General features: G+C 40.9%; 1 protein-coding gene across 6 annotated transcripts in view; it reads right to left on the reverse strand.

Annotated features, from left to right (window-relative positions):
- The window catches only part of DENND1B (DENN domain containing 1B), a 267191-nt gene that overhangs the window by 22773 nt on the left and 218683 nt on the right, over positions 1 to 25735 (reverse strand). For all 6 annotated transcript variants that reach the window (XM_052653690.1, XM_052653689.1, XM_052653687.1 and 3 more), the window contains 5 exons: positions 21281 to 21371; positions 12305 to 12345; positions 11509 to 11577; positions 10062 to 10118; positions 9105 to 9212 (listed from right to left, as the gene is read on the reverse strand). In XM_052653690.1, the coding sequence (XP_052509650.1) occupies positions 9105 to 9212; positions 10062 to 10118; positions 11509 to 11577; positions 12305 to 12345; positions 21281 to 21371 (366 nt within the window). The remainder of the gene's footprint in view (positions 1 to 9104; positions 9213 to 10061; positions 10119 to 11508; positions 11578 to 12304; positions 12346 to 21280; positions 21372 to 25735) is intronic.

Below are 25735 nucleotides of genomic sequence, written 5' to 3' on the forward strand. Positions count from 1 at the left end.
TAATCCTTTCTGATCACTTTAATTCAACATTTTACCTTAATCACAGTAACACAATTCTCAGTACTGAACCAAAGTAAACAGAGTGCTAAAAACAAAAAATTAATGGTTTTTCTGGCTTAACATGATTTGGTTAAACATATTTTTATTTCTTTGTAAGATTTACATTAAGTATTTTTTCCAAATATCTGGCCCTCCTCCTTCACAACCTAGTTCCTCCCCCTTCCCCTGAGGTCACAATTATTCTTCTCATTGTGATTTACAATCTCTTTTTTCTTGCCCAGAAGAAGCAAAAGGCTACTTCCCTCTAAACCAGTGACTCTGCCATTTCTTTCTTGACTGATAAAGCAAAGCTATTCAATGGACTGTATTTTCGAAAGATCCCAACAAGTGTGTCATTTTCTGAAATCTATTATGTCACCTAAGCAAGAGACACTGTCCTTAATTACACTGATTTTATCCCCGGGTTCTACTGAATTTCAGTGATGAAAAGTGTGTCATAAACACACTATAAGCCACACCCTACTAGTGTGGATATCCCACCATTCATTAAGCTTAGGAACTAATAAGCAAGAGAATCCAAGTTTTTATTTTTTCCTGTTAATTTCACAGAAACGATTTCATTGGCAGGATTTTAACACATTGAGATTTTACTCTGTATAAAATGTAAACCACCTGACTGCTCATATTTAAAACATGCTTACACGTGGGGATTTAAATTCCCATTCAACTGAAATGTGGCTTTGAAATGCCTTACCTGCAAGTCTCCACAGGCCAGAAAGGCATATGTAACTTCTAAGCACGTTCTTTAAAGATGAGTTTACATTACTCATCAATTATAAAATGGGCTCACTGCTGCTGTACTGTATTCAAAATCTACTAGGAAGATTTACAAACCAATAAAAACATAAAGACTTAAAAAGACAGGAATTGCATTTGAAGTGTACGCTATCACCTTATATAATGGGCAAAAAAAACGGAAAATCATGTAGACGGTATATTATGGCATAAACATCTTCCTTATTTGTGCTCTCAAAAGAACTTTTCCTATCTTGGACTACTAGCCTGTTTGTGAATGTATTTGAAAAACAGAGTAAGTGGCCGCTAATTTAATAGTAGCTGGTCCTATTAGGAGGAATTACGACTGTTGAGTGTATTTGTAAACAGTTTTTGGGTTTAAGTTCTTGACTGCATTCCAAGTGTGGGTATTTGTCAACAGTCACACAGCTTACAGTACAAATGCAAAAAATAACCTTCCTTTCATGTTTCGTCATGCAGCTCTCACATAATTAACTAGATACGCTGAAAATAAAGCTGAGGGGATTGCCACTCGGCCCAGACGTGAAATAGTTAAGAGTGATATATGTGCCAGGGTTTTAATGGGGCTGAACAACAGAAAGCCTCAACCCTCCACTTTCACTTGATTTTACTGTGCTGGTTTTGCTTGCTTAGGGCCATCCATCTGTCAAGGTTGATGCGTCATACAGCGACACTCCTGCTTACTGTTCACTAGGCTAGTGTTGTGTGTGTACATACCTGTGAGACACACAGACAACACACGTTACAATGATTGGAGAAGTTAAAAATGGCTAATATTATTAAATATGGAGCAGTGTCTTAGGTTCATATAAGTTTTGCATATGACTTAATTTCTCATTCTTAGAAAATTCCAATGCATTTTTACAAGCCAGCACTTTAAAATGTAATTGTAGATGAGACTTGGCCTAGACATTGTTTGGTAAGTCAGCAGTGTTTTGTTCTAAAATGAAGCGGATGAAAGGAGGTGGGGCTGCAGTCGAGAACAGCGCGGCTCCGGCCGTGACTGTGGCCGTTTTCTCCCTGGACACGACTGGGCCTGTTCTCAGTAAAACCAGAGGAGGCGGCTCTCCCTGGAGCCCTGTTAGGCTGGGGCTGCTGCCCGAACTGTCATCTGCACACAAAAGGGAAGAGGGCTGGGTTTCACACACGGGAAGCCTAATTGGGAGAGCTCCTTGGCTGTACCCCTGACATTTATTTAAGCCTCATCAACAAAACGGGAAATAACCCTACTAATTAGCAGACCAACACACAAATTACTGTTTGCTGGAAGTGGATACAGACTCACAATCCATTTCAAAATTAAGCTAAGTAACAGAAGCTTTAAACAACACACATTTTAGTTTCTGCTCTTTTCTGCAGCACATAGATTATAAATTTTGATTTTTTTAACTTTATAATACATTCTTAGAATTTAAATGACCCAAATCTCATTTTCCTCTTCTGAAAAATGGATGAAGATAAAGTGTTGCAGTTACACAAGTCTGGCTGGAAAACTGGAAACAGGAGGTTCTTCATATAGTCGAGACGGACTTCTCAAATGGATAGCAAAAAGACGAGGAGTGGATGCGTCAAGCCCACATTCTTTGTGTTGATAATCTGACAATACAATGGCACTTAATGTCTTAGGAACTTACAAGCCAAGAGATTTCTTGGTTAAAATAAATACATAAATAAAGAGCTGTGTTTTTTTTTTTTTTCCAAATCATGAACTGGGATCTAAGGGCATCTCTGGTTAGAATGAAGACAGATAATCTTAGGGTCCACAGTGACTGAAGGATTGTTAGTGCCTCTGGGAGTGACCGAGAGAGAAGGGAGTCAGATGTGCCACTGCTACAGAAGACCTGAAGCTCAACAAGCGTGTCTGTGTACGAATGGACAGCTGCCGACGGCTCAGTGCCTCTCGTGTGGCAGACACTCTGTATACATTGTCCACAATGGCCGCAGCATCCTAGGGAGGTAGCATGTATCATTACTATCATTTCACAAATGCAGAAACTAAGGCTTGGGGCTTCCCAGGTGGCACAGTGGTGAAAGAATCCACCTGCTAAATCAGGAGATGCAAGAGACATGGGTTGGATCCCTGGGTGAAGAAGATCCCCTGGAGGAGGAAATGGCAACCCACTCCAGTATTCTTGCCAGGATAATCCCACGGACAGAGGAGCCTGGCGGACCACAGTCCATGGAGTTGCAGAGCTGTGTTTGGCTCCAAGCTACGTGCCAGTACCTTTCTCAAAGTCAAGTCTTCCTGGCTGTAAGGTCCATACCCCTGTCAATAACAGCTCCTCTGCGAGCACCCTCTCCATGCAAAGGCAGGAGAGTCGTGGCCAGGGACCAGGCTCCACAACCAGTCCATCTGCTTTTCCATCCAGAGGACAAGATGCTTGGATGGCATCACCGGCTCAATGGACATGAGTCTGTGCAAACTCTGGGAGATAGTGAAGGACAGGGAAGCCTGGCGTGTTGCAGTCCATGGGGTCACAAAGAGTCAGACACGACAGTGACTGAACGACAACTCTTCTATCTAATACTGCAGAACTTCAGGCACATTTCTTAACCTCTCTGCTCCCAGTTTCTAAATCTGAAAAATCATGGGTAAAAAAAAAGTTCTCACTCTCGCTTGGATTGTTGGGAGTTTTAAACGAATCCTGTTGTACACACAAACAGACACATTCTGCTAACCAAGGAACCGCCCCTGCTCCTCCTGGTTGCCAAGGCTGCTCGAGCACACTTCAACATCACTTCAACTCTGTAATAACTCAGGTTTAAGAAACAGTAGTAAAAACATCAAAATTATCTGGATCACCAAATCCCGAAGGTCTCTGGAGAATCTTGCTTTCAGGTACCTGAATTTACTACCCAGCCAGTCTTTAGAGAACCTGGTCATGTGAACACTCAAATGGAACAGGCTGCCTGGGCATAGGCCAGGGCTAACAGGAGAGAGAGGTGGCACAGGAGGGAGGAGAGAGTGAATTCTGCAACAGGGTTGTTTCTGCTTGCAGCTTTTCCGTGTCTTTAAGCAGTTCAACTCTCACGTGAAAGCGGAGGCAACAGCCAGGAAGCTGGAGGTGGGGGGAGGGGGTGTTTCCAACGGAGGCTCTGATGTGCCTGAGCCCCGCCCATCACAAGGCTGCACAGGACCCTGTCTCTCCAAACGGGGATGCCCGTCTCCCCTGGGTGTGCCCTCTCCACTGTAAGCATCCGGTCCCAGGTCCCCAGATGGCATGAGCCTGCTCAAAGGCTTTCTAAACCTGTGTGTGCTATGAATCACGGGAGCTGTGGGTTTTTTTCTGTTGTTCATGTCAGAGGCTAAGCACAGGAAGGGGGCTTAGCTCCTTACTACACTTTGTCACTGCAGTGAATGTTATCTAAGTGAATTTTAATTCTTTATTCCACAATTCTTTGTAAGATATTAATTTACTGTTGGAAATAGGCAGAATATAAATGAGATGAACGTTCGTGTCTCTCACATATTTACTTATATCTAGATTCTTTCTTTAACCACATCTAACCATTCCCAGAACTGCTTCTGTATTTAACTGAGAGTCTTAATGTGCTCAGATCCGAACGTCACAACTTGGAAGGCCGGGAGTGAGAGACGTGATGATTTTGGGAATGATCACAGAGTAACACACACACACGATTCTAGCATCAGCTTTCTGTCTCCTCCACAAGATACTGCATCATATTTTGATTACATCAATGAAGCTGGATTATCTCCAAGACGTGAACTGAGGCAGCGTCTGCAGTATCAGACCACAAAGAGAAGGCAGCAGACGGTGCCACTCCCTCCGGATGTCTGCGCCCAAATGCAAATACTGTACCCTAAGGTCCTTTTGTTTGTGTGCGTGGCCCATCTCCTGGGAGAATGAAGGCCACGGCAGCCCATCAGATAGGCTGACCTTGACCTTAACCAAGCTTCAGGTTTGTGGGACAAAGATCCAGCCTCTGACGACCCCAAAATATAGATGGTTCTTTTTTCTTTCTTTGCAAAGATGACTTTTTGGAAAATAGTATTATAAAGCAATTCGAAATAGCAAAAATCCCTTGAGATACTGTCACAATCCTTAACACCCCTTCTCCGTTCACAGACACCCTCCCAGCACCGCTGGTAACACGGTCTCCCCCCATCCCGTCCCTCAACGGTGAGAGCAGACGGAGCCAAAGACTAATGCCTGCTCTCTGTGCGCTTGATTATGTTCTTCCACAAGAACGTGGACTTGGGAACGGTGGTCCATTTCTAGTAGTTGTGTGCACTGAAGGCTTGCAAGCTCAGTGACGGGGCAGAGAAGCTGAGAAAGCTGATGTACAGAAGGCACGGTGATCAAATGTGCAGAGCACAGACCAGGTGAGAGGGAGACAGATGCTGCTCTTCCAGGCCCCTGGCTCGAATCCTGCCCGGGGCCCGCACACTCCTGCACTTGGCTGTCCTAAGGAACAGGGAGATCCTCATGATACACACCCTGCTGCTGTCTCACTCCACGTGTGGCTGTGTGTGTTTCCTAATGCTATGAGATTAGAGAGAGAATTCAGACCGGGGCTGGATGACAGTTTCAACCAGAGTGTGCCATGGTCTGCTTTTATAAATAAGCTGCTGACCACAAGTTGGCTGTCATTTCAGAGCACAGTTAACTATCAGCTCAGAGACGTGAAATTAGTACTGCAAGAAAACATGCATTCTGGCAGCTGTGGGGAAAAAACAGTAAGGGTGGAAAGTAACAAGGACAAAAACTGCCAAAGGGCTCAAAATTTGCCTCTTTTGTTAGTGTGTGAATCTAAAACTAAACAATCAAATTTCAATTATAGAAAAATACAATCAAAAGGTGAAAATATAATAAGTACTGGGCTGCAGGTGGTTAGAAATACAAACTCAAAAAATTTAGCTGTGAAAATACATATACAGAGATACATGTGTCTACTTATTAAATGGGAGATACATACACATACAGTGGCTGCACACATTACCTGAAACTCATATTTATCCCCCATAAAGATAGTTATTCAAACATTATCAGTATCTGCACAATAAATCTAAATATGCTGGCTTAATAAATTCTTATATACCAAGATGGAAAATAAAACTGTAATTCTTAAAAAAACAAGCCCCACTTCTTTTAATTCTTGTTAAAGTCATGTCATGTCATGTTTACCTGAAAACCATACAATGCCAATTAATGAATGCAGATAACTGTACTGACAATACTATGATAAGAGCCATGACTATTCACGGCAAGTATGAGTGACTATAACCTACTGTCCTGTAAAGTTTTCTATAACTTAATATAATTTAATATAGTTTTCTCTGTCAGAAACTGTCTCTAGGAATTCAAAGAAAACAAAAACAGAAATCAGTCATGTATTTTCTAATTAAATTATCATAAAAATATGCCATATTAAAAAAAACCAAAGATTTTTAAAATTAAATATGAGAAGCTAAAGGTAACTTTCTTAATTTAAAACTGTTATTTAAGATAGGCATCCCTCCAATTTAAGTGTTTTCTTTTTATCTTAAAGCATCCTACAGTTAACAAAGATTCCCATATTTTTTTCACAGTGAAGTCCAGTGAGCGCACACAGTCCCAGGTAGGATAAATCCAACAAACACACTGAGACACACAGTAATCAAAGTTACAAAAATGAAAGACAAAAAAATATTAAAAGCAACAAGGGAAAAACAACAAATAATATACAAAGGAACTCCCATAAGGTTAACAGCTGATTTTTCAGGAGAAACTCTGCAGGCCAGAAGGGAGTGGCACGATATATTTAAACTGATGAAAGGGAAGAACCTACAACCAAGAATACTCTACCCAGCTAGGCTCTCATTCAGAGATGATGGAGAAATCAAAGCTTTACAGACAAGCAAAAGGTAAGAGAATCCAGCACCACCAAACCAACTTTGCAACAAAAGAACTCAAGACTGGTCAAAAACCAGCAACTTAAACCAACCTTGTACATATACAGACTGCTATATCAACACCTCACGGGAACAACAAACCTCAAAATTACAATAGATACACACACGAAAGAGTAAAAGCAACCCAAACACAACACTCAAGATGGTCATCAAGCCACAAGAGAAGAGAACAAAAGAGGAAGAGAAGGAAAAAGACCTACAAAAACGAACCTGAAATGCTTAATGGCAACATGGAGACACGTACCAATAATTACCTTAAACGTAAACAGACCAAATGGTCCAACCAAAAGACACGGACTGGCTGAACGCATACAAACACAAGACCTATATATATGCAGTCTACAAGAGACTCACCTCAGACCTAGGGACACGTATAGACTGAAAGTGAGGGGATGGAAGAAGGTATTCCATGCAAATGGAAATCAAAGCTGTAGTAGCCATTCTCATAGCAGACAAAACAGACTTTATAATAAAGACTGTTGTAAGGTTCAAAAAAAAAAAAAAGACTCTACATAATGATCAAGGGATCAATTCAAGAAGGAGATAAAACAATTGTAAATATATATGCACCCAACACAGGAGCACCTCAATATATAAGGAAAACAATAACAACCATAAAGGGAGAAACCGATAGTAACACAGTAATAGCGGGGGACTGTAGCACCCTACTTTCATCAATGGACAGAACATCCAGGCAGAAAATCAACCTTAAATGACCCATTAGACCAGGTGGTCTAAAGTATAAATAAAAGCATTCCATCCAAAAGCACATTCTTCTCAAGTGCAGATGCAGTGTTCTCTATGACTGACCATGTGCTGGGCCACAAGGCGGGCCTTGGAAAAGTTAAGAAGATTGAAATCATATCCAGCATGTTTTCTGATCACAACACTGTGAGATTAAAAATAAATTACAGGAAAAGGCTATGAAAAACACAAACATCTGGAGGCTAAACAATATGCTACTGAACAACCAATGGATCACTAAATAAATCAAAGAAGAATTCAAAAATCCATTTATCGTGTTTTATACACACACACACACACACATGATCTAAGTGCTCCAACATTAAAGCAGTAAACGTTTTAGTTAAGTTTTTAAGCTATCGAAGTTTGAGAACAGACAAACGGGAAGTGAACATTCTAATGATGGGAGAAGAATTAAGAAACTGATTACAAATCCATCATTAATTTACAAGTTTATAAATGTATTCCAGTTAACAGGGAGAGCCAGAAAAGGCTCTTACCCTTGTGAGATAATTATTTCACTGAAAGGCTTGTTTCAGGTCATAGAACTAGCATTCACTGCCAATACACTGCAATTGAGCCATACTAATGTATGAAAGTGTAAGCTTAACAAATAGATAAATCATAGAGAAGGCATTTTGTTATGTTATAAAAACAGCCCCTTAAAGCAGAGAACTTTTAAGTTTTTCCAAAATACCTAGAAAAGTACCTAATACATAATAGCTATTGAATGACCGAATGAACGGGTCTCCTTTGCAAAGGCTGAGGTTCTAGAGCACAGCCTTGCGGTCCTGCCCCGTTCCTGAAGACGCAGGAAGCACTGCACTGAGTCTGTGGAGCCAGGGAAGCCACCTGCACACGGAGGTGGACGCCCATCCCGCCTGGCCACTCATTACAAGACATCGGGCAAGTGATGTGACCATTCGGCAGTCAGCTTCCTCATGTCTAAACTGGTGGCTGTGATAAATGAAGCTTTGCAGCTGCTTCAAGTTCAATGGTTTCTTAACTTAAATCCACTAGCGAACTCCTTTCAAAAGGCAGTTTTCTAAGACCACTTAAAGTATGATGTGGTGTGTGCAATGTTTGCTTCTTAAAATCCTACAGAAGCACACTTATGATGCAAAATCAGAGACACACACACACACACACGGCTCTGATCCTGGACACACTCCTACTTTAGGACAGTACCTGAAGTAGCATTAGGTAGAAGCAGAAGCTTTAAACTACTTACAGCAAACAAAACATCTAACTTTAGAAAAAGACAGACATACATTATTCCATGTTCTAATTTCTACAGAGTACTCTAGTGGTCAAATCCCCATGTATGAGCGTCACCTCACTTTGTAGTAAAGGAAGCCATCATTAAGCTGCCCGCACGTGGCCCTGTCTCCCCACACTCACCATCAGGCCACGACCCAGTGACGGGCAGGCAGACTGGTACCTGGACGCTCGGCTCGCAGGCCCCTTGCACCTGCCCAGACTCCGCCTACTCATACTGACCATCATCACAGAATTTCTTACCATATGATAAAAATAAAAAATCAGTGGGTCCAAGATTGTTCCTGAAGAAATCACTGAAATTAACATAATATCAGACTGTGGGAGACAGGAGGTTAGTAAATACTCTCACCTGGGAAAGCTTACGCCTGGCTAGGTTTGCTCCGCTCTCGCTGTGTAACGTGTAAATGGGCGTGTACTGCACGGAACCGGAACAAGTCCCATAGTCGTCCTCATTTTCCTGCACCCGAAGAGATAAACAAGTGGTTATTCTAAAGTACTCATTTCATTACTAAGGTTTTTCAATTAATAGACAGTACCTGATACAGATGCAAATAACAAAATTAACACTTGGCGTGTAAGTTTAAAAAAAGCTATTTAGGAAGAAAATGCATTTTTATATATTATAAATTAAAAACCTCCAAAATAATCTCTGACTTTTTTGAACAATTTGAATAAAGTTTATATGAAGCCCATTCATGCGCCATTACTACAATGAAAGTTTTAAACAGTTTCTTCTCTCCAGAGGTAGAAATTCAAAACATAACAACTGATAAAATCTTCAAAAATATAATATGTAATCAACTCAAACACATATATACCTACCTATACCTATTCACATATATTCGACATTCACAGATTCAAATACACCTCCTTTGAAAATTAAGAACATGCTTCAATTTAAAGTAGCTACTATTGGAAAGATCCGGTAAAGCCCAATGATGACATTCCTGCAGAGAATTCTGCACCAGAGATCTTTTTTTTTAAAAAAGAAAAGTCTCAGCTTGAAGCAAGAACTTTAATTTTGATATCAAGGCAATCAACTTTATAAAGACATACATCCAGTTAAAGCACCTTTGAAGCTCTCCGCACCTCTGTGATAAAATATGCAAACGGTAAAGAGATTGTTCAGGGGGTGTGTATAGAATGGCAGATAGCTGCCATGGGGCTTGTTATAAAAAATGCATCCTTGGACAAAGGGCTAAGCACATTTCAAAAGTCATTAAAAACATAAACCCCGTGTGATTTGTGCAAGATAAGCTTAACACTAACACAGGAATTGAGGTGGAATGAGACATGCTGGACATACCTTGTGTCTAAGCTTGCTCTTCACCTCCTTTATCCCCTGCTTAGCGTGATTCTTGGCCTGGAAAACGACAATACCGGTGTCTGCTCAGCGCAGTTCCATCAAGTTTAAGGGATAAGTGTGCGAGATCCCACTGAATGAAAATTACTAACTTGTCATGTTACATAGAAAAAGAAGAACCTACCATCTAAAACTCTGTTTTCAGGGACCCATTCTACCTACTATTACACCTCAATGAGGTGGGGAAAGCATCGGTCTCTGTTTGCACAGGGATCATCCAAAGGCTAGCAGTTAGCCTACTTTGCCTCCGAGGCTATTAAAAACGCCAGAGACCACCAGATGGCCATCGCCTAGCCATACCCTGGCCTGACAAATGGGGGAGGAAAAGGGAAAGCATGTCACACCAGCGGGTTGTTTTTGGGCAAACATTTGGACTTGAAGAAATTCCTGCAATGATGCAGGAGACCCAGGTTTGATCCCTGGGTTGGGAAGATCCCCTGGAGAAGGAAATCGCAACCCACTCCAGCATTCTTGACTGGGAAATCCCATAGACAGAGGAGCCTGGCAGGCTGCAGTCCATGGGGTCACAAAGCAAGTTTTCCTGAATCCAAATCAGCTCCTAAGAATCTCCTACAGAGACAGAGGCACAGACACAAGGGCCGAAACAGAGGCCCACAGGCCCCGTGGAAGCTCAGAGAAGGCAGAGAAGCCTTGTGGTGGGGCTGAGGAACCTACTCTAAAACAAACCTGTAGGATGATTTAGTAGGTGGACAGAAGCCAAGGAAAGGACGTCCCGAGCAGCAGGGACGGATTGTGAAGGATGAAGACACAGCAGAGAATGTCCTGCACACATGAAACGAGAAGGATCTCAGACCTGGAGACACCAGGGCTAGGGGCTTCAGGGAAATGAGCCAGGACGGGAGGGGCCAGGTCTGAAGGGTCTCGGTGATCAGAGCAGAGAGACTTCCATTTTGTTCATTATTTACTTGCTGTGGTAGCTCCTGGTGGTGTTATTATTTTACTATAAGCTATGGGGTATCAACGGGGAGTTTTTAACTTTGGAAAGTCAAAGGACCTTTGAGGCAAGAGAACTTGTATTTTTAAAAAAAACTTTTCTAGTTAAGCCTCAAGTACACAATGAGAATTTAAAGTATGTTGTTAAATAAAAGAATCAAATCTTTTAAACTGTCACTTCATTGTGGACTGTTTCAATCTGAGGGCACAATTTTGCTGATAACTTTGAAATAAAAGAAGCATTTTTAAATTATCTGAAAAAAACGCCCTGCCTAGACAATGATACAATTTTAATAATTGAGTTTGTTTTGGTCAATATTAACTCTAAATTTATTTAAAGGAAACCAGAAAATATTCTAGATTTAAGTGTGTATCATCTAGGGAAATGTTATAAAATTTTATCAACAGAATTCTTAAACATGAAAAGAGAACTTACAAATTTGTATGCTGTTCGTACAGCAGGGCTTGCTTTGGTCATTGCTGTGTTGAACAGTGCACCTCCTTTCTGCAAAGGAAAAACAGAAACACATTCCTAAAAATTTGGAGCCCCACTGTCCTGAAAACAAAGCATTATCGATAATACAGAATTAAGAGCTTTTCTCACAGCTTAAAGAAAGACCTACATAATTGTATCATGTTAAATGTTTTCAAGCTTTTATATATGCTATAGTAACTCCATACAAAATGTAAACATTCTCCTCTATTCTTTTAACTGATGGAACACAATCTTTTCATCTTTGTGGTTTAGGCAGACGTAGGCAATGTGACCAGTATATATATATATGAAGCTTAATAAAAAGAAATACAATCAACTGTTTCTCAAATGTTTTAGTGTTCGGCAATGAAGTCTCAATCTGCGCAAGAGAGTTATGTTTTAAAAAAATCACGTTAACAAAAGCACATTACCAGGAATGATAAAATTCCCATCAAGCCCTACCACTCCATCTAACTCCATCTTCCGGAATATATTATAAGGTGACAGCAAAATCACGATTTTCAAATCAAGCCATTCATCTTGAAAAATAGAAAGACAAAAGCTTTCCATTGAAAAATTTTCTTTATAAATAGTGACAAACTATAAGCATAAAAATGTTTAAAGTGTGAGAAGATAGAGAAACATTTAAAATGTTGCCCATAAACAGCATAAACAGTAGACCTGAACTGAACATTTTTCCGAATCGTTAAAGTGAAAAAAAAAAAAAAGAAAGAAACTGTGAAGGTTTAGTTATTACCTTGACAGTATGCACCCACTGCTGATATGACTTCGAGTTCCCTGGAATACACAAAAATAGGACGTCAGGAATATCTGATCAAAAGTAAATCCATAAACCAAAATTCACCAAGAACTAGTATTTCCAAGATTTCAGCAGGCAAATTTTATTTATCTGCAATGTTGTAAAAGAAGCAATTCATTGTAAGAACTATTAATAATAAATGCTCTAATTCTTAGGAACATAGTAACTAGCATTTTTAAGAATAGATACTTTTTCTTTACTCACATAAGAAGATACTATGTTAAAGTATTCTTTCATTGTAATACTACTTTCAGAGGGGAAAAAAATAACCTTTTGAAATGCAAAATTCCTACGTCTTTCAAACTGATTTTTCAATATTTATGTCTATGGTGTTTTGTAAAAGTTTGGCTCTTTTACACAATTAGGGTTATCTTAAAACAATATTTAAAGTACATAAGGAAAGGAAAAAACCAGAAGGAAATTTAGAAATGTAAAGAATCTTGAGGACAAAAAAGATTCTTCTATGATTGTTAGACTGTATTAACTGATAGCAAATAGTTTTAACTGATAAAAAAATTTTACTTTATTGCAATTAACCTGCAGAACGTTCTGAAAATACTCTCGAGTTGTAAATCCAAACTGGAAAGGCACTACCGCAGGGAGATACGGCAATAGCTCCTCATGGCTATTAGAAAGTTCAAATGCAGGCATGACCAGTCCAGTAAAACCAGCAATCATATATATTTGGCTCCAAATATGCTAATTCATTTAATCAATAAGATGACATAAGAAGGCAAAAAAAGGCCACACAACTAGTCTAAAGTAATGTTTATATCAACTGACTTCAGCCAGATTTCCTCTACCTTCCTGGTTGTTTAAACCTTAAATATTCCCACAAGAAAAAACAAAGTCCCAAAGGCTACTCAGAGTGACCGCCCCGTACAAAGGAGCCTGAAGCAGACTGTTCTCCTGTGTGTGGTTGTGGCTTAACAAACATGTCACCCTGCTGTTATAACACAGAGGCAGAGGGTCTTCAGGCCTAACCAGCATCAGGCCAAAAACGTCCAGCTCTGGATTCACTCTTGACCTTAACATTTCTCCCTAATTTCAAAGAAATATCAAGAAACAACTCCTATTCTAAGAAATGTCTCTCACTCTCTTCTTTCAGAAAAGGTACAGCACTGCACTGCACCTTTCCTGGGAGAATAAATATGGGGGAAAGAATACTTTCCTAACCTTGTGAAATGCTTATAGCAAAATGCATCTATCTAAAATAGACCATATAAAAACAACCTCAGTGCTTAAGGGCATGAGTTTCAGATGGTATACGGCCTGACCAAAAAAATTTTCAGCTTTCTCTTGTAAAATGATGAAAACAAAATCCCAGTTATTCTATTCATTTATATCTCAAGGAGATTCTATCAACAACATAAAATAAATATTATGTCTTTATCCAGATTATTCATACAGGTTTACCTCTCTATTCAAACTTCTCATCAGTTCATACACTTTTTACTTCTCTACTAAAAATGGTTGTGTAGAAATCACATATTTATAATTTGGTTATTATTCACGGTATTCTGGAAAGTGTTTTATTTCACTTCCCAAAATGAATTTAAGAAAATGTAAAGAAAAACACCAACTACTCTGTGATAACTATTTAGCATCCTGGAACACGTGTCACTCCAGAAAACATATTTTTAAACCTCTGAACCACAAAGAAAATAACTATCATAAAACTTCAGAGTAGTCACAGAAAGGTCAGTGTCTAGAGTGACAATTGTGAGGAATCAAAGGATCTCCTCTCCAGCTCTTCATAGGTTCTTAAATGTTTTTATCGACGTTATGCCTCTTGAGTCTCATCCTTCTACTAAGAAACAGGCAAAGCAGGTGGACGAGAGGGCAGGGGGCTTGGCGGCCAGCGGGTCAGGGGTCAGGCCAGCCTGCCCTGGGGGACCCAGCGCTGGGACCAGTCTGTCACCTGTGACGTGAGGCGTGACCCCAGCACGCGGCGGCACACCCCGCCGTCGGTCACGGGACACGCGACTCGCCTGACGGGGACACGGGCTCTGAGGGGATACTCTGTGCACGTTCACAAAGGCAGCAACTGAGGAAGGATCTTAGTATTCAACTCTGAGTTCATCAGTCCTTCAGCTTTCAGGATTGCTAAATAAAATATAAGGTGAATCATACAGAGCTTTCCTCCACGTCGCTTCAGAAGAGGCTACATTAGAAAGGGCAGGGGCGGCCACCTTGAGGAGAAACGGCTGAGAGTGAGAACCACTCAGAACAATAACGTGTGATCACGGGGTTCGGGGCAAACAGGAAGTCCCTAAATACACAGCTTAAGGTAACAGAAAAACAGGTGGTACAATTTAGGTAGATTCCTGTCAAAAAATATTTTAAAAGGCTAACTGTCTCTCTTAATTCTAGTGCTTTTAAGACTGAAGACACCTATTTCCATAAAATTTATGAGACAAGCACACTATTCTCTGATAATGTGTGTTTTAAAAGGCTAATTATCTTCTCAAAAAATATACCTGAATGCCGGGAAACACACACACACACACACACACACACACACAAAACCTTAGTCTTTCTTTTAAAGTAACTGGGTTGTGGAAATAGTAAGCATTATTGAGGAAATTCTTAACATTGTTCTTGTTAATCAAACAAGTGATTTTCTCACACTCAAGGACAAAATATCTTGGTTTCTCACTTGTGCAAAGTCTTTCTTTTCAGATATATTTGCTTAAATTCCAGTAATCTGTTGTTACTTATCAAAAAATGTTAAATTGGTCTAAATTGTTCAGTGAGGCCAGAAAAACGCCACTGAAACTAATGATTACTACCACCCCTTCAGATTCCTTTGGTTACCAGTCAGTAAAGAAAGAAACAGGATTAAATAAACTCAAGACTGACCAGATTCTGCCGGGGAACTAATGAAGAAACAAACACTACCAATGGGGAGGGTAACCACACACTCCACAGAAAATCAACCTGAAAATGCGTCTCCTTCTCAAAGTTTAGAAAACGAGCTGTGGATTTTTAATATCTATTTAAATGAAAAAAAACAGAGGTCCAAACTATTAGGTATAAAACAAAATGCAGTATAATGTACAGCCAATATCTTACAGTAACTTTGAAAGTGTGAAAGCATTAGTTGCTAAGTCGTGTCTGACTCTTTGTCACCCCAGAGAGTCTCTGGACTGTAGCCCGCCAGGCTCCCTTGTCCATGGAATTCTCCAGGCAAGAATAATGGAGTGGCTGCCATTCCCTTCTCCAGGGGGGTCTTCCCAAACCTGGGATTGAACCTGGATTCCTTGCATTGTAGGCAGATTCTTAACCGTCTGAACCACCAGGGAAGCCCTGAAAGGGTACAGTGGTGGTTTTTTGTTTTTTTGTTTTTTGGCCAAGCAGCGAGGCTTGTGGGACCTTCGTTCCCAAAGTAGGAATGAAGCCCATGACCCTGGCAGTGAAAAGGCGGAGTCCTAACTAGGCTGCCAATGAATTCGCTAATAATAACTTTAAATGGAGTATAATCTATAAAAATACAGAATTACTACGTTATACACCTGAAATGAATACAACACTGTAAATCAATTTTTAAAAATTATGGGGGGAAAAATAAACATGTTCTTGACTCAATATTCCTTAGCTGCTTTTCACAGACTGGTATTTGTGTTTATCTAACGGCTCCTTCATCCTACTTGTGGCCTCTCTGATGACCTTTTAACCCCATGACATTCTTCTCTTTACATATTTCCGGATATTCTCTTCCCTTTCTTCTCAGGAGAAGACTGAGTGTTCTACAAGGGTCCCACGAAAGGGACCAGGAGTAACACAGATTTCCTAAACAGTTCTGACTGGGGGGCGTTTACCGAGACAGAGAAGTTTGGGGAAATCTCCATGCGTTCATGGCCCTTAACCACAGTTCTAGATTCAACGTGAATGGACGTGTTCTGTGTGGGACTGTCCTGCTCTGTGTTTTCAGCCAGAGCCGCACTGACAACAGGGCTCCACCATACTCATATTCATGCTATCATGACGATGCAGATTAGCAACAAAAACAGTACCTAAACCACCACACTAATGGCCTAGAGTGGGGAGAAATGAGACGCTTGTCTAAAGCTTCTCAGTTATTTTTGCTTAGAGAAACATAATGATTCCTTCAGCTCCAGCGACTGTTGATTTCTCCTATAGTGATCTTCCTGAGGGTTTTATATATATATATATATAAAATCTTCAAAGGATAATCAAAAGAGACAGGAATTTTGCTTTTATCCATCAGAGCAGAGAAGCCCTGAGTACTGCTCTTGTTTACTAAAGGCCTTCTAATTAAAATGATCTCTTATCATAAGAAGGCATATATCACAGTTATTAAAGCGAGAGCTTTGAAGCCAGGCAGTCACATGTGACCTTGGGCAAATTACTGAGGTGGGTGCCCTCAGTAAAATAAGGATGCTCAAAGTCCCTCCTGGGGTGCTGGGAGGGTTAAGTGAGATAATATTTGGAGAGCTCTTAGAAGAGCTTCTGCTGCATACTAACTCAGGAAGCATGAACATTAATCATCATTTCCATTGTAACTAGGAGAGAAACGAGAAAGCTACAACAGTTTACTTTTTGAAGAACAGTTCAGTGTCTCAGAACTATTCTTTCTCACAAAAGTAGTCCAGACAAAAAATGTTTCAGCTGACTTCTAGGAACTATTTTCTGGAATTTCATATACACATATATCTCATTCGTAAGAACACTGCTAATTTTTATTAGATTATTCATCTATTCAAATCTTGATAATTTTGCTTTATTTTCTTTTAAGATGAAAGTCTATGTCTCTCTAAGATAATAGCCTAAAATGTAACAATTAGAAAATCCATGGTCACCAGGCATAATTTTTTCAATGTACTTTCTTGCTACACCTACTGAAATGTTGCTGTTGATTTTTACTCGCTCAGCCCTGTCTGACTCTTTGTAACCCCATGGACTGTAGCCTGCCAGGCTCCTCTGTCCATGAGATTCTCCAGGCAAGAATACTGGAGTGAGCTGCTATTTTCTTCTCCAGCGTAATCTTCCTGACCCAAGGATCGAACCCAGGTCTCCTGCATTACAAGTAGATTCTTTATCACCAGCCACTGGGGAAGCCCCAAACTTACTGAAATGAACGCTTTCCTTTTGGATCTGTACTGGCTCCCCAAAAGTAAAAGAAGGGTTCAAAACCTTTTTTTCTTTTAAGAAAGAACAACAAAGTGGCTGGCATTAAGTTGTACTGCAAGTGCAGCAGTCTCGAAATCAGCTGCTAACTGGTGATAAATATTCTTCTATTCTTCTTTAAACAGTAGGACCTTTCATGAAAAACTTTGGTGACCCTCCTCCCACTATAACAGCTACCTACGCTCTCCTCTGTTAATGAGGTCTGCGGAAGGGTGAAGACTACAGATTTTCACTATGCAAAAGGACCTTAGTTCCACCCCATTACTGTCACAAGGTGTCATCCCCAATTCCAAATAGGACACCAGCCCCACGGATCATAACGATAATGAGATCGCATTATGTAAACACTCAGGAGGTGTCACAAGCAGTTTGTCCATGAGCTGACAATAATCTGCTTGTCTGAGGTGAAAAGTAAAAAAGCCTTATTTTAACACAAAAGTTCCATTGAAGCTAAATCTTCTGCCGTGAGCTGAGGAGAGCAAGGGGCTTCTGAAGGACTGCACATTCAGCTCACTTGCTAGGTCAAGGAAACTAAGTTTTTCCCCAAGCTGAAAGCATTCATGAAACGCAACCCTACCTGCATCAGAGGGAGGTCCACAGCCACTCAGATCACCTGTACCTTTCAGTGAACAAGTGATCTCAACAGCTTTTGTATTTTTGTGGTGAAAAATGAAATTTTATTTAAGATTAAAGTTAAATTTTGGGAGATTTGTAGATAAGTACTGATTATCCCTTGTCTTTTCACCTTTTATTTCTCAATTCTAGCAACTATTTACTTACACACAGACTAAATATTTCGCAGACGGTAAAGCGTCTGTCTACAATGTGGGAGACTCGGGTTCGATCCCTGGGTTGGGAAGATTCCTTGGAGAAGGAAATGGCAATCCACTCCAGTACTATTGCCTGGAAAATCCCATGGACAGAGGAGCCTGGTAGGCTACAGTCCATGGGGTCGCAAAGAGTCGGACATGACTGAGCGACTTCATGTTCACGTTCAAAGATTTCCTTCCCGCTGAATTAAACCTATAGATAACTAGGTGGGGGGGAAGCACCATTACCACCAGGTGAAAATGAACACACTGGGGATTATACACTTAGTTCATCCCAAATCTAGAACAGCATCTGGTACACAGCAAACACCCAGCAAACACTGGCTGAAGGAACGAAGAGGACACTTTTAAGGTTTCAAGCGAAACTGTCTCCCAGAGTTAGGACTAAGTCCTGGATCATCAAGTACAGAGTCAGGACTAGGTACTGGATCATCAAGTATAGAGTCAGGACTAGGTGCCAGATCATCAAGTACAGAGTCAGGACTAGGTGCCGGATCATCACGAGTACAGAGTCAGGACTAGGTACTGGATCATCACGTGCAGAGTCAGGACTAGCTGCCGGATCATCAAGTGCAGAGTCAGGACTAGGCGCCGGATCATCAAGTACAGAGTCAGGACTAGGCACCGGATCATCAAGTGCAGAGTCAGGACTGGGTGCCAGATCATCAAGTGCAGAGTCAGGACTAGGTACCGGATCATCAAGTACAGAGTCAGGACTAGGTGCCGGATCATCACGAGTACAGAGTCAGGACTAGGTACTGGATCATCAAGTACAGAGTTAGGACTAGATACTGGATCATGAAGTATAGAACAGGACTCAGTACGGGAAGTGTAGAGTCAGGACTAGGTACTGGATCATCAAGTACAGAGTCAGGACTAGGTACTGGATCATCAAGTATAGAGTCAGGACTAGGTGCCAGATCATCAAGTGCAGAGTCAGGACTGGGTACTGGATCATCAAGTGCAGAGTCAGGACTAGGTACTGGATCATCATGTGCAGAGTCAGGACTAGGTACTGGATCATCACGTGCAGAGTCAGGACTAGGTGCCAGATCATCAAGTGCAGAGTCAGGACTGGGTACTGGATCATCAAGTGCAGAGTCAGGACTAGGTACTGGATCATCACGGGCAGAGTCAGGACTAGCTGCTGGATCATCAAGTGCAGAGTCAGGACTAGGTACTGTATCATCATGTATAGAGTCAGGACTAGGTACTGGATCATCAAGTGCAGAGTCAGGACTAGGTGCCGGATCATCAAGTGCAGAGTCAGGACTAGGTACTGGATCATCACGTGCAGAGTCAGGACTAGGTGCCAGATGATCAAGTATAGAGTAAGGACTAGGTACTGGATCATCACGTGCAGAGTCAGGACTAGCTGCTGGATCATCAAGTGCAGAGTCAGGACTAGGTACTGTATCATCATGTATAGAGTCAGGACTAGGTACTGGATCATCACGTGCAGAGTCAGGACTAGGTACTGGATCATCATGTGCAGAGTCAGGACTAGGTGCCAGATCATCAAGTGCAGAGTCAGGACTGGGTACTGGATCATCAAGTGCAGAGTCAGGACTAGGTACTGGATCATCACGTGCAGAGTCAGGACTAGCTGCTGGATCATCAAGTGCAGAGTCAGGACTAGGTACTGTATCATCATGTATAGAGTCAGGACTAGGTACTGGATCATCAAGTGCAGAGTCAGGACTAGGTGCCGGATCATCAAGTGCAGAGTCAGGACTAGGTACTGGATCATCACGTGCAGAGTCAGGACTAGGTGCCAGATGATCAAGTATAGAGTAAGGACTAGGTACTGGATCATCACGTGCAGAGTCAGGACTAGCTGCTGGATCATCAAGTGCAGAGTCAGGACTAGGTACTGTATCATCATGTATAGAGTCAGGACTAGGTACTGGATCATCAAGTGCAGAGTCAGGACTAGGTGCTGGATCATCAAGTGCAGAGTCAGGACTAGGTGCCGGATCATCACGTGCAGAGTCAGGACTAGGTACTGGATCATCACGTGCAGAGTCAGGACTAGCTGCCGGATCATCAAGTGCAGAGTCAGGACTAGGCGCCGGATCATCAAGTGCAGAGTCAGGACTAGGCGCCAGATCATCAAGTGCAGAGTCAGGACTGGGTGCCAGATCATCAAGTGCAGAGTCAGTACTAGGTACTGATCATCACAGACCTAAGTAGCTGTTCCTAAGTCAGTCATTTCCTTGATACTACAACACAGTGTCAATTACTGACATTTCAAATAATGTAACTGCTCAATTATATTACAGTTAATTATATTAAGTAAAAGTGGGATGTCACTAAAGTGTGTCACACATACGAAATGAGACGCCTTCTTCCACGTCTTTAAGTGAGCACTTATCACCCTGACAAGCATAAGAACGTGGGGCAGGAAACTGAAAGGTCTGCTCCTACTGCTGCCAGGGCCTGCAAAGCAAAAAAAAAACAAAAACAAAAAGCAGACTTCTAGAAAGACACTCATACTTAAAAACGTAGCAGCAGTTGCCATGTTCAGACCTGTCTCTTTGGATTACATTAAAAGATACTACGTGGACCACAATCTCAGTTCCCTAATTTTGACTCAAGTAGTATTGATAGATAGCACTAGAATTTCTCTAGCAGAGAAAATTAGTCAGGAGGAACAAACTCACTGCATTTCTGTGACATTTTTTTTCCAGTCATATTAAGAGACTATCCAAGCAAACCACTGCCAGCTCATGAGACCATCTGCATGCCCAGCATAACGTATCAGGCAAAGTCAGTCAACACTACAGTTCTTTATAAGATGAACAGGTGTAGCGAAGGCATCAGATATTTATGAGAAAATGGTCGTTTACAAAGTAGACATGTGACAGGAGTGCAAAAATCACAGATGATTGTTATTCAGAAAATGGACAGCCACACTGGAGCTAGTCTTTACCTCCACAAAAGCCACCGGAAGTGATCTCTTCTTCAAATGCATCAGAGAAACCCTTTCCTGCATTTAGTTTTGCCAGTCGACCATCGATAAACTGAAATTAAAACATGTCAAATATGTTAACTGTCATTTACGTCATAAGATTAGACTTTTACTTACACCAAAAGTGCTAAAAGCAGACACTCACGTATACCTGTCTGTGTATGAACACAGATACACAACAAGAAAACGCAGACCACTGGGAGGGCAGGTGGACCATCAACAGCAGCCAGTTAGACAAAGCCCATTAGTAAATAAAACAGTGTGGACACAAAGACCACAGCCCCTTGGAGGGTCTGCACAAGGCTGCCGCCAGCCGAACCTTGGCCTCGGGGAGCTGAACCCAGCCCCAGGCCTCAGTGTTCTCAGTATTTGCTTCAGGACATGGCTGCACACATTAACACAGGTTTATTAAGGTTATGTAAGCATCCGAGAAATGTTAGATGTTACTCTTTTGAGGTTGATATTAACTTTATCCAGTAAAATAAAACACTCCAGATCTGAACTACTAGTCCTAAAGGGTAAGAGCACCAGATAGGTCTAACCACTTAATAATAAAACAAATATAACTTCACAATTCCCAGCAAATGTGTTGACCAAATGAGCAAAACTATGGTTACAAATATGAATAAAATTCAGGTAAATTCATGTTGAGTTACAGGAGGTTACCTTAAACAATATTTTTCGGCATTCTGAAAGGAGAGATGCGGGTGGGAACTCGAAGCTACCAAAAAGTACGCAGAGATCCTCTTCAAAACACAGCCCACCATCTGCTCTGCCTCATTTCCACCCTGCTCCTACACACACAGCAAAGCAGAATCTCGGGGTTTCGGAAAATATCCTTAGGGGATTATCTTGTTGATCAGCTCCAGGCATAAACCAGTGACATGTTTTACACACACGTATATCACTGGCACTTGGTTAGTTTTATATTGTTGGTCTGTGGCACTGGACGCGTGTGTTGCTTAGATTATGAAAAATCTTATAAATGTTTTGTGGTTTCCCCACTCATGACGATGGTGAATTGTCTTTAAGGCTCCATTGCATGAGAGCCAAAGGCTGACATAAGGAAGTCTTCAGTGATGTCTGAAGAACAGACTTGAGACTCTGAGGATTAACGTAAGAGGTTCCTCTTCATCTTAAGAGAATCAATCCTGGCCACGATTTTTCCACCCTATAAAGTTTAGATAAAATAAGAGACCTTGACTTCTAAAACTTTCTCATGGTCTGCCCTGGTTTTCTGGTTAAATGGTTAGAGGACAAAACTAACCAAGAGGAGGGGTGAGGTCGGTGTCATTCCCGGGCAGAAACTGGAGACCGCTAACCGCACGTCGGCGGTTAAGATGCCGAGACAGAAATCTCTTCCAGACCCAAATTAGGAAAGAATGGCCAATGAACCAACAGGTTCCTGTGCAAAACGACGTTTAACTGCCTTATTACCGTAGGACGGTTTTGACCAAAAACGTGGTAAAATGAGTTTAAAGGGACATAATCTAAAAGGACACGGCCATGGCATTTTTGCCAAGAGTATGAGCTGCTCTCATGAAAGTGAGAACTGAGAGCAGGGCCCATAGATGACCCATTTAACACCCGCATTATGCTTGGCGGGGAGGAGGTAGTGAGACTACAAACAAACTTGAACGTGGAGTCTGGTGTTTGAGAGGTTGCCTCTCACTGCCATCGTTAGCTTTATGATCTCGGGCAGCCTGCTGCATCTGAGACCGTCTCCCCTTCTGTAAAATGGGAATAACAACACAGAAACATCTGATGGGGTTTTGTGAGAGTTGGTTACCACAGGGGAAAGGTGAGGGATAAATCAGGAATTTGGGATTAACAGATACACACTATTATACATAACATAAATAAACAAGGACCTACTGTATAGCACGGGGAACTCTACTCAATATTGTGTAATAACCTACAAGGAAAAAAAATCTGAAAAAGAGCAGATACATAACTGAACTGCTGTGCCGGACACCTGAAACTAACACGACACTGTGTGTCAACTATACTCTTAAAAATTTAAACAGTCACATTTAGTGCCCACGGTGCGGGCACACAGTAAACGTTAAATACTCAAGTCCACTTTCCCCACCACCTCCACCCTTCCCGTCTCTCAACTCCTGCGCTTCCTGAGAAGGGACCACAGCCTCTTGGGCAGAGGCAGCTTTAACGCCCAACCCGTTAACTGGAAATAGATGCTTACCGAGGGATGCAACACACAGAACTGATCCTAAAGGGCACACACTTCACGTGGTTTAAGAGTTAAATAGCTGTAATCTCTGGAATTACTCATTTCATCTTGTGCTAAAAGGCAGTAACTTACAATCCTGGGTGTCTTTGCTACTACATACAATAAACAGTTAATTTGAAACTAATGTAGTTTAAAACGCCTGCAGAATTTGACTTACGCATATTTTCAACACAGTATGATAAATCAAACTAAAGTGATCTAATGTGATGGATTTTGAAAAAATAAGGTGAAGCACAATGATAAATTTAAAGTAATACATTACTGACAAGTGGAACAAACTAAGACATCCTTTTAAAGGACTTAATTTGCCTTAAAAGATTAAGACTACAAGACTTTTTAAAAGGTTTTCATTTTTGTGTTTACTGGAAATAATCCATTCATTTTAGTTTGAGTGGAACAGTTCAAGTCTAGAAAGAGATAAATCTCAAAACTATTTACTGATGATGCATTTTTGAGCATGACTAATTACTTTGTGTTACTAAACTAGTGATTTGAGCTAATAGAAATGCACCACTTGGTAAAATGCCCCATGTTATCACTGACTTTGCAAACAATCTTCTCAGTGACTGACACTTATCAACATACACACTTAATGAAAATGTTCTTAAAAGGTGGATTGTGTGCACACACACACACACACACACACATACACCAACGTAGACCCCCAGGAACAACTGAGAAGAGATATTAATGGAGAGGAATGTTGAACCTAACAGTTCTCTAAACTCCTTTTTCTATTTTTGATTCAATAATAGCTTTTTTTTGTTTCCCAAGTGGGGTTGGTTCACGGTCACACCACTCATAACCGGAGCGTTTCATTGTAGGTGAAAACAGTAGCTGCTGCTATACACACAGAGAGAATTTTCAACCAAACAGCATTACTTTCAGGAAGAGCAAAGGCTACACCACACACATCGCTTAGCAAATGCATTCAAGACGTACATTCTGGAAGAATGAGCTAAGAATGGCAAATAATAATAGGTAAAACTGTAAATAACAATGGAGGTACTTCAGATATAAGATAAAATTAGGTTGCAAGTAGGTTTTTAAAAGAATGCATGAGTATGCTTTTTAAGATAATGCATTTTACGTAAATCTTTATATTTTGCTTTTTATTCCAAAAGGAAAAATTAAAACCTGGAGCTAAACATGTGAAACAACCACACGAAACTTAAAAATCGTAATTAGAAATCTCAAAAAAGCTCACAGGCCTAATTCCACAGTATAGATTCCATAATTTAATTATGAAAAATAGCTGAAATTTATTTAGTAAGAATAAATATATTCCTTAAAATCAATACCATCATCCCCTCTAAGTCATCAACAATTACAAGAAGTGGATCTGGTTAATCCTTAGGATGTGGTCTTAAGGTGATGTAACAGGTTACAAGGTAAGTGTAATTAAGCAGCAAAACTGCTTCCTGCTGCCTCTTTTTGATACTGACATCACTGAGGCTTTCTGAAGTGTCTTTATCTTCAAATAACTATCTGAATAGGAGATTGAGTGACTCTAAAGAAACGACGTGTTGCTGTAAACGCACTTCAGCATGCACTACTGTCTAACGGAAATAAACGTGCACCACTTCAACTTTTGAAACACAATATAAGATGAACGTTATAAAAATACAATAAAACATAAAGGACACACTTGCATGGCAAGCTTCTTTACAAAAAAAAAAAAAAACATAAAAAATATGTCTGGTTAGATTCACAGTTTAAACTTGAACAGTAGGCCAGTGGACCACGGGGAATGTATCTTTCCTCTGAGACAAAGTATATGTTTCTCTTAATACTTTGATAACTTCACGACTCAGCCCATTTCTGGCATTTAGTCCCAAAATCCAAAACAAGTTGCGCTACTAATCTGTGTTCTAATGACTTCAGTGGTTCAGACATGTGTCCTATAAATATTTAATTGCAATCAATCCATCAAATCTCTGAGGATGACAGTGATTACATTTCAAGATTCTTCTATCATTTTAAGAGAAATATGTGATTTTTCAGTTAAAAGCTCATAAGCAGGTTGTCCTGAGGAGAGGGGGCCAAATGAGGAGCGGGGAGAACTGACGTCAGTGCCAAAGTGGCAGTCTGGTCCCTGACGCAAAGCAGCAGGGTCACATGTGCAACATAGCACACAGACCTGCATCCCCAGAAGAGCCTCTGGA

Source organism: Budorcas taxicolor, chromosome 16 (assembly GCF_023091745.1).
Source record: "Budorcas taxicolor isolate Tak-1 chromosome 16, Takin1.1, whole genome shotgun sequence".
Taxonomy (NCBI): Eukaryota; Metazoa; Chordata; class Mammalia; order Artiodactyla; family Bovidae; genus Budorcas; species Budorcas taxicolor.